We start from the raw sequence: 13,159 nt of genomic DNA, 5'->3' as shown, positions 1-13,159 counted from the left end.
CTTGCTCCTTGTTTACGAAGGAGGGTGAAGCAAATTGATCGATTTGCTCTTTTGTTTACGAATGAGAGAACGACGGAACATATGAAAACGAAAACAGCTGGATAAAAATGGTAAAATTAGCTTCTTCTTTGTGATCACATTCACTGTGAATGGTTAGCCCAGATGCAATTTTGTGGAACAGTTAGTGGCGTAACGTAACGGTATGTTGGCGGTACTTTTTAATTTGAAATTAACTGAATATTAAAAAATCAATGGGTTTCAGGGCATGGATTCTTTAGATTCTTGTTCTATGAAAATTTGAAATGAAAAATATTTTCTTTATAATATTACCAGTGGAACCCGGTGCATTCTAAAGCACTGCCAATAATTAAATTAATTTTACTGCTTAACCTAAATAACGACGGGACGTACACAAATATTTCACCTTTCTACCACAACAACGCTCTCTGAGGGTCCGTATTACCCAAATACGTTGAGTACAAAATCACATTTAAAAAACCAAATCCGCGACCAAAACATATTTAAATGTTTTCATTCGTAAAATAAATATTTTTTTGCAATTAATTGGATTTCAGGTTTTGTTGAGCTTTTGTTTTCAAAATACAAAACACACACATATGTACATGCATACAAAACGTTCTGTCATAGTTGAATTTGTTCAACTTACAAAAAGTATACGCTCGACGTATTTCGGTAGTTCTCATAAGAATACATGTGTTCTACTTTTTTTACCACACACGCCCTGGGTATACGGACGTATATAGGTATGGGCCTTAAATGCAACCATTATGCCCGTTACAGAACCTGCAAGAATCTGCAAATTTTTACTACGATAACAATTTTTCCTTTATGTTATCGGAAAAAATAATAAAAATTAGTAGATTCTTACAGTTCTGGAACAGACCACATTTTTTAAATATTTATAGGATGGAGGCGTTTTCTAACCGTTCAGTGCTGTGCATGGAGCTTATGGCACGGTATTTTCCCATTGGATGTACATTTTTCCCTTTTAAAAAGAGAATTAAATTAGGAATAATAATCTTTGAAGATAGTTGTAATTTATTTTACTAATGGGAGTAATATTTTCCAAGTACGATAGGAAATGGTAGATTTCATGAGTCGGAAGAACATCAAGGACGCGGCGGTTCAAGAAACCAAGCTCAACAACAACTGTAGCTTACAACGTTGTGATGGATCGCACGAGAAGTGGAGGTGTTGAATTGGCTTACCTATTGCACCAGTTTGTACAATACAGACCTATCTCGCTTGAGCCTGTCTCTAATGACCAGAATGGAATGTATTGGGGTAGCAGTCAGGTGTGGAACTGCCGAGATAGAGTTGCTGAACGTATACATCGGCCGAGAAATAGCTGTATCTCAGATTACGAGCCTGACATTAGCCCGCTTTTGGAAGGTGATCATCGTCTGTCCTAGAGAACTTAAATGCGCATCATGAGATGTGGCATTCAGCCCTCGGAAACCACGCTGGCTGAGCAGATTGATAGCTCTACGTTTTGCACGGTCAATGAGGATGCCCCTACCAGAATTAGAGAGCTCGCCAGATATAACCATCGTGTCACCTTGTCTGACAAATGACGTTACCTGGCAACCCGTCATTTCCCTTGAATCAGACCATCTCCCAATAATTGTCTCCACTAACAGACCACCCGATTTCATCACCTCCGAACGCCGCACGTTCGTCAATCATAGGAAAGCTGATTGGCCGAGTTGTAGAAAGTTCACCAATTACCGCTTCAGAGAACTGCCAAATCCTTCTGATGTTCGGGTAGCGGACAGGACGTTTCGAGTAATCATCACTGCTGCAGCCACTCGCCATATCCCTGCTGATCGAATACCCGAAATAAGACCAAACTTCCCAGCAGAGGCGACGGGATTAGCAAATGAGTGTGATGAGCTTCGTCGAGCCAACTCCAATGACCCCAGAGTCAGGGAGCTGACACTGGAAGTTAACAGGCTGGTCGGCGAACATAAGCGGAAAAAGTGGTTAAATCATCTGAAGAGTTGCAACATTGGAGCCGGTATAAGTGAATTGTGGGTAACGGTTAAGTCACTTTCGAACCCTGGAAGGATGGAAGATAGGACCTCAGTCACGTTTGGCGACGTTACGTTGACTGACCCGAAGAGGTGTGCAAGTTATTTCAATCGACAGTTTGTCGAGACAGGAGGAAGAGGAGAGTATTACGTCGCATCAGACCTATTCCTGCCACCACAGTTTACAATGAATGATGTTGCGAATGCCATCAGGAACGCTAAATCATCCAAAGTGTTGGGCCCTGATGACATCTCCATGGTAATGCTGAAGCAGCTGGATGAGCCGGGAGTGGAGTATCTCACTAAAGTTCTCAACTTGTCGCTAGCCATCCTCATTGTTCCCGAAGTCTGGAAAATGGGCCGGGTGGTATCGCTACGGGAGCCAGGCAAGGATGCCAGCAAAAGTGAATCATACAGGCCGATTTCGCTTTTGTCGCCCGTAGCAAAGACCCTAGAGGCCTTAGTCCACCCCAGTATCAGGAATAGCTATCAAGTTGCCGATCATAAGCATGGATTCCATAAGCCGCACAGCACGACATCATCGCTGCACGCCAACTCCACATATATTTGTCAAGGACTCAACCAGAGACCGCCGTGTGATAGAACAGTGATGGTGGCGCTCGACTATCAAAAGCCTTTGATACAGTCAGGCACTCCACGCTGTTTGAGGACATTGAGCAGACGACCCACCGGCCAAGAAACGTTGGATAGTCAACTATATGTGTGGACGCCAGTCGTACGTGGAATTCAGGAACAAGAAGTCCAAACCCCGTAGAGTGAAACAGGGAGTTCACCAAGGTGGGGTGATATTTCCGGTACTGTTTAACCTCGACCTCTCCTGTATTCCGCCCCCTCCAGACGGCATCGAGATCGTAACGTATGTGGATGATTGCACGATCCTGGCGTCATGTACCTTCCCTGATGACATCTGTGAGGGACTGAACTCCTATTTAACCGATCTTACCACTTTTTTCCACGCCAGCCACTCTGTTCAGCACATGGACAGCGCAGTTTGGAAGAGAATTGAACGTCATGGTCGACTGTAGCAGAATTCCGATCACAAACTGCCCCAAAATGTTAGGGGTCACATTCGACACTACTTTCAAGTCGTGCGCGCACGCCACTGCTATCTGCGACAAACTGAAAAGCAGGGGTGCAGATAAAGAAACCTTGTTGACCACATATAACGCGATAGGTCGGTCTGTGGTAACCCATGCGGCTCCAGTTTGGTGAGATGCTTTCGTTGCAGTACTTGCTTGGGTGTTACCGTGAGAGCCATCCCAATCACCATCTGCTAGGCACGACACAATCACGCAGTTGCTAAGCATAAGCAAATATAGTGTGAATAAAGTCCTCGGAGTACATCCCCCATCGATCGCAGCTGAGGGGCCATGACAAACAAGAGTAGTTTTGGCTCAACTACGCTCAGGATATTACAGTCGCCTAAATTCTTATTGGGCGGAAATCGACCGCGCCGTGCAAGACATCTGCCCAGTATGCGGCATGGGCCCGCACGATACTAAGCACCTATTCAACTGCCCCGCCAAGCCTACTCATATGACTCCAGTGGATCTGTGGTTACATCCCATCGAAGTAGCCAACTTCCTGGAACTGGAGATAGACCCAGAGCCAGATTGAACAGAAGAACGAACATACAAACATAATAATAACAAGTAAGAACAGACTATAGTCGGACGGGGCCGACCATGTGATACCCTATACCACTAAACGCGTCTTCTTGGGATAAAGTTATAAGATGTGCATTAGAAATTTTACCAATTTTCACACAAAAGTTTTGATCAATTTAACCCGCTAAATATTATCCGATCATACCGTTGACTTGCACGCTACTTCTTCATCTCAAACCAAAACTACGTTTAAAATTTCGCGCCGATCGGACTATTACTGCGACCTACAGAGCGGCTACAAAATCGAGCAAAAATTTTGTTTTTGGTCCATTTCATCCCTTTAACATTTCACGATCATCGCCAAAAACTAATCAGTTCTATTCTGGTCCAAACCCGACCTCCATACTAAATTTCGTGACAATCGGTCCATAATTGCGGCCTCTAGCTTGATTACAATTTTTAATGGACGGACAGACGGACGGACGGACGGACGGACACACATCGCTAAATCGCTTTATCTCGTCGAGATATGAAGTTTGGTATACCACATGAGGGGTCTACGACGAATATTTCGCGGCGTTACATGAATTTTTGGGAAAACAAAGTTATTATACCCTTTTCCACATTGTGGTATAGGGTATAAAAATAATAAACACTGTTACAACAACAACAAACAGTGTAAAGGTATATACTACAATGAAGCCTTCAGTCCAGTCACAAGGCTCGCAGCAATAAGAGCTACAATACGGTATAGCTGCAAGTGAAATTTGATATATCAACCGCTTTTTTATGGTCATCTTGAAGAAACTATATTTATGAAGCAACCAGATGGTTTTGATTGTGGCACTGGAAGAGTTTGTAAGCTTAAAAGGAACCTTTATGGATTGAAGCAAGCTCCTCGTTGTTGGAATCGCAGATTTGGGACATATTTATTAAAAATCGGCGTTATTGCAAGTGAAGCTGATCCCTGTATATACATATGTATTTTACGTAACATAAGTGATATATTTTGTTAAGTTGAAGTTAAGCATCAAGTATAAATAGAAGATTTTTTGAAAACAAATGCTTACGAAAATGCATATTGTTTCCAAAATCGTATAACAATAATCAAATATTACGCAAATTGAAATGAAAGTAATGTATTTAATACGTAAAGCTTGGACTTCCTAATTGTTTATTATTATTGTTTCGATTTGTGTTGTGTAAATATAAGTCAATTTAAATATTTCATTTATTTTTTGAAAATATGTAATGTTTATCTCAAATGATGAGATTTAAAAGAAAAAAACAATATTTTGCTTATTAATATTGAAATGTGAAAATATAATGTGAGTTAAAAATATAAAACCGAGGCTAAATGGACATATGTACATATAAAGTGATTTAGTAGTAAATATCGTATTATCTCCCCACACCTTCACATAGAAACCAAAACCCCTTGGAGGATCAATAAATAGAAATGTTAATGGCTTTCTACAAGATTTATAAGTAGATTTTTTTAAAGACTTTTAGGAGGATTTGCACGTGGATGACTTAAGGACACACCCTATTGCTACGAAATAAAAATTAACTTAATTGTTAAAATTAGAAATAATAAATAAAACTATTTTAAAATATGGAAACACTAGCTGAACCCGGTGCGCTTCGCTACCCCGACTAAGATAAAATATACAGGAGTAACTATAATTATATTAACTTTAAATGCTACCATTTTTAATACTTTAATGAACAAATAAAGGAGATAAGAAAGGGTATGGTGCATGAAATCGGCCGAAAATATATATTGGAGTTACACTGCCGCTCATTTGAATAGGACCCCCCTGCAAATTTTTATTCAACCTCGATTTTCTTCCGAATTATACAAGATATGAAGTTTTTAACTTTTATTATATTTTGCTTCATGTGTTTGGAGTAAACTTAGTCATTCATTTGCATTCCAATCCAATTTATATAAGAATGATACAAGAAAAACTAAATAAAGTCAACAATTGGAGTAAAAAATGTGGCTCATTTGAGTAGAACCCCCCTTTAAAACTTGCGAGTACAGAAATATTGTATTAGAATATCGATGCATACTCACTCTATATTGAAAAAGAAGTATTTTAAGTACTATTCAGAAAAAGTATATCCCTCTATTTTACATTATTATTTCTTAAAATTCAGTAGCATTTATAACAGCTTGTTAAATTTTACTTTAATAAAACAATAAAACGACATATTCCAAACACATAAATATCGTTCTAAAGCATTACCTAGAATATTTTAATAAAAATTAATAATTGAAAGCGACCTGTTTCTGAAAGGCAACCAGACAATTCAACGTCATTAAAAATTTAAATCGAAGGACAATTTTGTCTGACGCACGGAAATGATGTACTGCCATTCATTAAAGTCGTTGTTTGTTCTGAAAAATTAAATTCATATAAATTACATAAAACTGGTCCAATATCATCAATATACTCGTAAATTGCAATTGGCCATCAATGTAATTTGATATTATATTGTTTCCAAATTATTGGAATTGTATCATATAACAAATCGTATTGATAATTGTATAAGCTCGACGTCATCTGAAAATATTTAATATTTCTTACAGTTTTGTAGCAATAATAACAGTTTGTTAAATTTTACTTTAATAAAACAATAAACTGACATACATTTCCAAAACACATACAGTTGCGTTCAAAATAATAGGAGCGCCCATACCAAAAAAGAAAATTGTCAAAAAATATGGTTAAACTTACCTGTTGCCGCCGTTTACCTACTTGGTGTCATAAATTTCAGTTACATCAAATTTTATTTTCATTATTTTTTATTTTATTAATTTTCATTTGAGTCATTTATTTGTATGGGGATATCTTCCCCAAGAATTCTAATTTGCGAATATGTACATACATACTTTCAATTTAGAGTAAATTTCATCTTATGTAAAAACATACATATTTATATTTGTATATATTTCTATTTTTCTCTATTCCTCTTTGACCGTATGTATTTGTTATTGTTTTTGATCTTTCAAGGAGAAGTAACGGTCCTTGTTTATGTGTCACGTAGACAAAATGCCCAACGACAGAAATAAGCATAGATTATTAACTTTGTAAATTTAGTCGGTAAAAAGGCACGGTCAAAGACAAAATTGTTTTAAAGCGCTCGCTCGCTCGCTCACTTTCTTTGCTAATTTTATTAATTTGTAAAATAAAGTGAAATATTTGCACACGGAGTGCTCTTAGAAATTTTGTTCTTTTATTTAAAAGCCGGCTCATATTAACCCGTGCCGCAACATTCTTTAAAACAATTTTTATGAAGTTTTAAATAAAACAAATTTAATATCTTCGTGGTTGAACAACAATAAATAAAGAAAATTATAATTCGCTACTACGCTTCGCGCGAATAAACAACAAATAATTGTGCGTTTCATATTTATAAGAAACAAAAGTTCTTCGTGAACAAACAAACAAAATACAAATTAAAAGAGTCAAGAAGACCAACATTTTTTAATATTGAAAATAATTGAAATAAAATTACACAATGTCCCACCAAGAAGGATTAAAAAGCAATTTTAATTGCAACAAGTGTAATGAAGTGGACAATGATGACATGGTACAGTGTGATAAATGTGATAAGTGGTATCATTTTAATTGTGTTGGCGTCAACAGTAGTGTATCCGAGGTGAGTTGGAGTTGTGACGGATGTAACCTCAATAAGGAGACAACATCCATGGAGGAAAATCAGTCCGTAGCGAATACCACAGGTTTGCTGAATGTGCCGCAAGCGACATCGTCCCCAACAAATGCAGGGGAGTTACTGCAAATGGCAAGTAAGACCACAAGTGGAACCGGCGGAAGAATTCCAACAGCTTCCACAACATCGACATCCGTGAATAGGCCAACGAACACTTTGTTTCAAGGTAAAGCGAAAGACAATAGAACAAATACGGTTCCCTCTTCGCTAGTACCAGTGAATTCATCTGCAATCACGGGCACACATTTGTCCACATCAAACATAAATCAACAAAAACCGGTTTCAAGCCAACAAAATAACAACGTTACACTACAAGTGGATTTGCAGCTTAAAATGTTGGAAGAACAGCAGCGTATGCAGCAAGAGTTTTTAGAAAGAAAATATCAGATTCTCTCTCAATGTAGTCAACAAGAACAGACCCATCAAAACTCGTTTAATATGACGTCAAATTGGAATATTTTTTCCGGGCCAACTCCCTCTCAACTTGCAGCACGGCATTCAATTCCTCGTGATCTACCACATTTCCATGGAGACCCGGAAGAATGGCCGCTTTTCATAAGCAGTTTTGAAAACAGTACTGCGGTAGCCGGTTACTCTCACGCAGAGAATTTAATACGGCTACAATCGTGTCTTAAAGGTAAGGCCAAGGAGCTAGTGAGAAGTAAACTTATGCTGCCTGCAATGGTGCCGGAAATTATTCAAACTTTAAGAATGTATTTTGGACGGCCGGAGCATATTCTTGAACGAGTTATAGAAAAAGCGAGGAAATTTCCTCCCCCGAAGGATAAATTAGAGGGTATAATCGAATTTGCACTATGCGTAAAAAATATTTGTTCTACCATGGAGGCATGCAAGTTAGACTCTCATCTGAACAACCCCATGTTGGTGAAGGAGTTATTGGATAAACTGAACAGTCAGTATAAATTAAATTGGGCTACACATCCTAAGGACGATCGGATTCCAATCGTGAAATTATTTAGTGATTGGATTTTCCAAATTGCAGATGCCGCCAGTACAGTCGTATCAACAATTCCATCATCAAGAAGCGCTCCAGTGAATACACATGCAGAAGACGTACAACAAAGCAAAATAGTGTGTTTTTCTTGCAGAAGCAATGATCACAAAGTTTCTGTATGCAGTGAATTTAAGAAACTCTCATTGGATCAAAAGTGGAAGTTGGTGAAGACACACAATTTATGCCGGCAATGTTTAAATAGGCACCGCCGTAAGTGTTTCATTAATAAAGAATGCGGAATTGATGGTTGTGCTGCCAAGCACCATAGATTGCTGCACAAATACGTGGACCAACAACAATCGTCTTCAGGACAAAGCAGAGCTATTTCGGCAGCCAACAATACCAGTGAAACAATTAATTCTCATTCCACTAAAGAGCAAAATCGAAGTTCATTTTTTAGAATTCTACCGGTGCGCCTTTTGAAGAAAAATGGGTTCATAGACACATATGCCTTTCTCGACGAGGGTTCCTCTGTAACGTTGATTGAAAGAGACGTTTTTGATCTACTTGATCTTGAAGGTGTTGAAGAGCCACTTTGCCTAAAATGGACGGGAGATACAACTCGCCAAGAAAATACATCGAGAAAAGCTTCGATTTCTATTGCAAACTCTAAAAATGGTGCAAAGTTCTTTTTAAATAGTGTTCATACTGTTGACGGTTTAGATTTACCTACACAGTCGTTGGAAATGGAGGAATTGATATCAAAATACAAATATCTGGCTGGTCTCCCAATAGAATCTTATTCAAATGTTAAACCAACAATTTTAATTGGAGCAGATAATTGGAAGCTCGCAGTGCCACTAAAGATACGGGAAGGTTTGTGGAATCAACCTATTGCCACAAAAACGCGGTTAGGTTGGACAATTCAGGGGCCCAACGACTGCTACCGGCAAGGTTCATGGCTAAATATACATCATTGTGATTGTGAAGAGAAATACAACGAGTTGCATCAAATGGTGAAAGAAAATTTTAATCTTGAAGATTCATCAGTGAAAACCGTAGTTTCAGCGCAGGACTCCAGGTCAATGAATATTTTGAAGACTTCGTGTCAGAAAGTGGACGGCCGTTATGAAGTGGGTTTATTGTGGAAGTATAATGTGAAACAACTGCCAGAGAGTTACAACAATGCCCGTAAACGTCTTACGTGTCTACAAAAGAAATTTCAGAAAGATAAAAATCTTCGTGATGTTCTCCAAGAACAAATCAACAACTTGCTGAAAAAGGGATATGCAAGAAAATTATCTGATGAAGAGATAAGTAACAATGGTAATCCCGTATGGTACCTGCCAACATTTATAACACTCAACCCCAACAAACCGGGTAAAATTCGAATGGTTTGGGATGGCGCAGCAAAATCTAATGGAGTTTGTCTCAATGACTTTATACACTGTGGACCAGACTTGTTAAAATCATTGGTTGATATTTTGCTGAGTTTCCGCGTAGGAAAAATTGCAATTTGTGGAGATATCGCCGAAATGTTCCATCGCATCAACGTTAGGAAAGAAGACATGCATGCACAGAGATTTTTATGGTGCGATGAAAACGATAATCCTGAGAAGCCGAGTATTTATGTAATGAGAGCGCTTACCTTTGGAATATGCTGTGCACCATGCATTGCACATTATGTACGAGACTTCAATGCTGAGCAATTTAAGAACGAGTTTCCACGAGCCGTCGAAGCCATACAACAATATCACTATGTGGATGATTTCATCGATAGCGTCAACGATGATGAACAGGCGATCGAATTAGCGTCACAAGTACAATATATTCATTCCGCTGGAGGATTTCATATCCGAAATTGGGCGTCAAACAGCAATGCAGTCATCAGCCATCTACAGGATGATTCATCAAAAGATCAGAACCCACGAGATCTTGCTGAAACTGAAAAGGTTCTTGGTATGTATTGGGATCCTAACAAAGACTCGTTTGTATATATTTTCAGATTTGCCAGACTTCGTCGTGATCTGTTTGCCAGCGAATTAATTCCCACAAAAAGAGAACTACTAAAGGTGCTGATGTCAATTTTCGATCCGCTGGGGTTGATATCATGCTACACGACCACATTGAAAATCCTTCTTCAGGAAGTCTGGCGATCTGGAATTGACTGGGATGATGAAATCTGCAACCCTGTACACGTCAAATGGCAGAAATGGAAGACAGCTATCGACTACATATCGTCAATTGAAATTTCCCGATGTTACTCTCCACATATAAATGAAGCGACCGAAGTTGAACTGCACACATTCGTCGACGCAGGCGAAGACGCTTACGCAGCAGTGTGCTATTTACGGGTTGCGTACCAGGGTGGATGTGACGTCACTATCGTTATTGGCAAATCCAAAGTTGCTCCGATAAAACCAATGTCAATACCAAGACTGGAGCTTCAAGCTGCTATTGCGGGTGTTAGACTAGCCAACAAAGTCATAAATATTAAACGTATTAATTTTACATCAAAATACTTCTGGACGGATTCCAAGACTGTGTTGCAGTGGCTTCGAATGGACCCCAAAAAGTTTCAACAATTCGTCATGCATCGTGTTGGAGAAATCTTGGAGACGACTGAGGTGACACAATGGCGATGGGTACCCTCCAAAATGAATCCTGCAGATCTAGCAACGAAATACCAAACGCGCTGGGATGCTGCTATGTGGTTCTCGGGGCCTAAATTTCTTCATGAAAACAAATCAACATGGCCAACTTGTACCAATGTGGGTGAATGCGGACAGGAGGAAATGAGACACCAAGTATTTATTATAAACAAAAGCAAACAATTTAATTTGGAATATTTTTCCAACTGGAGAAAACTCTACCGAGCAGTAGCTACATTTATACTCTACGTGAGCAGATTAAAATCGAGATGTAAAGGAAGGGAACCACCAAAAGATATTTCCTTTGAGATGATACAACAAGCGAAGGTTTTTCTCTTCCGACAAGCTCAGGAGAGCGAATATCTTGGAGAAATTTGTAGTTTAAAAAAGGGTAAGAGTATTGAAAAAAGCAGTAAACTAATTTCCTGTAATATCTTTCTAGATGACGAGGGCATATTAAGGGCCAGGGGCCGTGTATTATATCTAAATCACCAAGATACAATAATATTGCCTACCATGCACCATGTTACCGTCCTGTTAGTTCGCTATGTACATGAGAACTTTCACCACATATCGCATGAGACCGTCATCAACAACATCAAAAGTCAATATTACATACCCAAACTTCGCGTTCTGTACAAAAGCATACGTCGATCCTGTCAACATTGCAAGAATTTATCAGCCAATCCGGTTATGCCACAAATGTCTACACTGCCTAAAGCAAGGCTAGCCAGCTTCGAGCGACCATTTACGTATGTCGGCATTGACTACTTTGGACCACTATACGTTACTGTGGGCAGAAGAAAGGAGAAAAGATGGGGTGTGCTTTTTACCTGTCTTACAGTTCGTGCAGTGCACATCGAAATTGCCTACAGCCTTGATACCAGTTCATGTGTTATGTGCATTAACAATTTCATTGCTCGAAGAGGGATTCCCAACGAGATCTACACTGATAATGGGACAAATTTTAAGGCTACAGCGAAAATATTCTCACCCGAATCCAAAGCTTTCGATCTGAAAGATATGGCCTCTATGCTCGACCACATCAAGTGGAAATTTAATCCACCTGCAGCTCCCCACATGGGTGGAGCCTGGGAAAGACTCGTCCGATCCGTGAAAACAACACTATACAACATTTGTCCAAACGCAAACTTTAATGATGAAACTTTAAGAAATGCCATGGCAGAGGCCGAATTCATAATTAACTCCAGACCACTCACATTTGTTTCTCTGGAATCATGTGACGACGAAGCACTCACGCCAAACCACCTGTTATTGGGTTCATCCAGCGGCTACAAGCCAATAGTCACCGAACTAGCCGACCTGCGTCTACGATGGCGACAAACACAACAGTTCTCCGACCAATTTTGGCGTCGTTGGGTAAAAGAGTACATGCCAACTTTAACCAGAAGAGGAAAATGGTTCCAGAAAACAAAACCACTAAAAGTTGGTGACATCGTAATCATCATCGACGAGAACCTGCCAAGACATTGCTGGCCAAAAGGCAAAATAGTCAACACCATAATAGCCAAAGATGGGCAAGTACGTCAAGCAACTGTTCGTACCCAGCACGGTGTCTTCCAACGACCAACAGCCAAGTTAGCAAAATTAGACGTCGGCATTATTGATCAGTAAAATCGTCCCAGGAGCTCATTTACGAGGAGGGGAATGTTGCCGCCGTTTACCTACTTGGTGTCATAAATTTCAGTTACATCAAATTTTATTTTCATTATTTTTTATTTTATTAATTTTCATTTGAGTCATTTATTTGTATGGGGATATCTTCCCCAAGAATTCTAATTTGCGAATATGTACATACATACTTTCAATTTAGAGTAAATTTCATCTTATGTAAAAACATACATATTTATATTTGTATATATTTCTATTTTTCTCTATTCCTCTTTGACCGTATGTATTTGTTATTGTTTTTGATCTTTCAAGGAGAAGTAACGGTCCTTGTTTATGTGTCACGTAGACAAAATGCCCAACGACAGAAATAAGCATAGATTATTAACTTTGTAAATTTAGTCGGTAAAAAGGCACGGTCAAAGACAAAATTGTTTTAAAGCGCTCGCTCGCTCGCTCACTTTCTTTGCTAATTTTATTAATTTGTAAAATAAAGTGAAATAT

The 13,159-nt window shown here is 39.0% G+C and overlaps 1 protein-coding gene across 1 annotated transcript; it reads left to right on the top strand.

Moving 5' to 3' along the window:
• Positions 1-7,207: 7,207 nt before the first annotated feature.
• Positions 7,208-12,661, top strand: LOC141392345 (uncharacterized). Its single transcript, XM_073965296.1, has 3 exons — positions 7,208-8,057; positions 9,213-10,334; positions 11,469-12,661. Exons 1-3 carry the CDS (start codon positions 7,208-7,210, stop codon positions 12,659-12,661), a joined length of 3,165 nt encoding a protein of 1,054 aa, XP_073821397.1.
• Positions 12,662-13,159: the final 498 nt, after the last annotated feature.

The sequence above is a fragment of the Musca autumnalis genome, unplaced genomic scaffold, assembly GCF_047663935.1.
Source record: "Musca autumnalis isolate F117 unplaced genomic scaffold, ASM4766393v1 scaffold_1, whole genome shotgun sequence".
Lineage (NCBI taxonomy): Eukaryota > Metazoa > Arthropoda > Insecta > Diptera > Muscidae > Musca > Musca autumnalis.
This window is presented reverse-complemented; position numbering and strand designations above follow the sequence as displayed.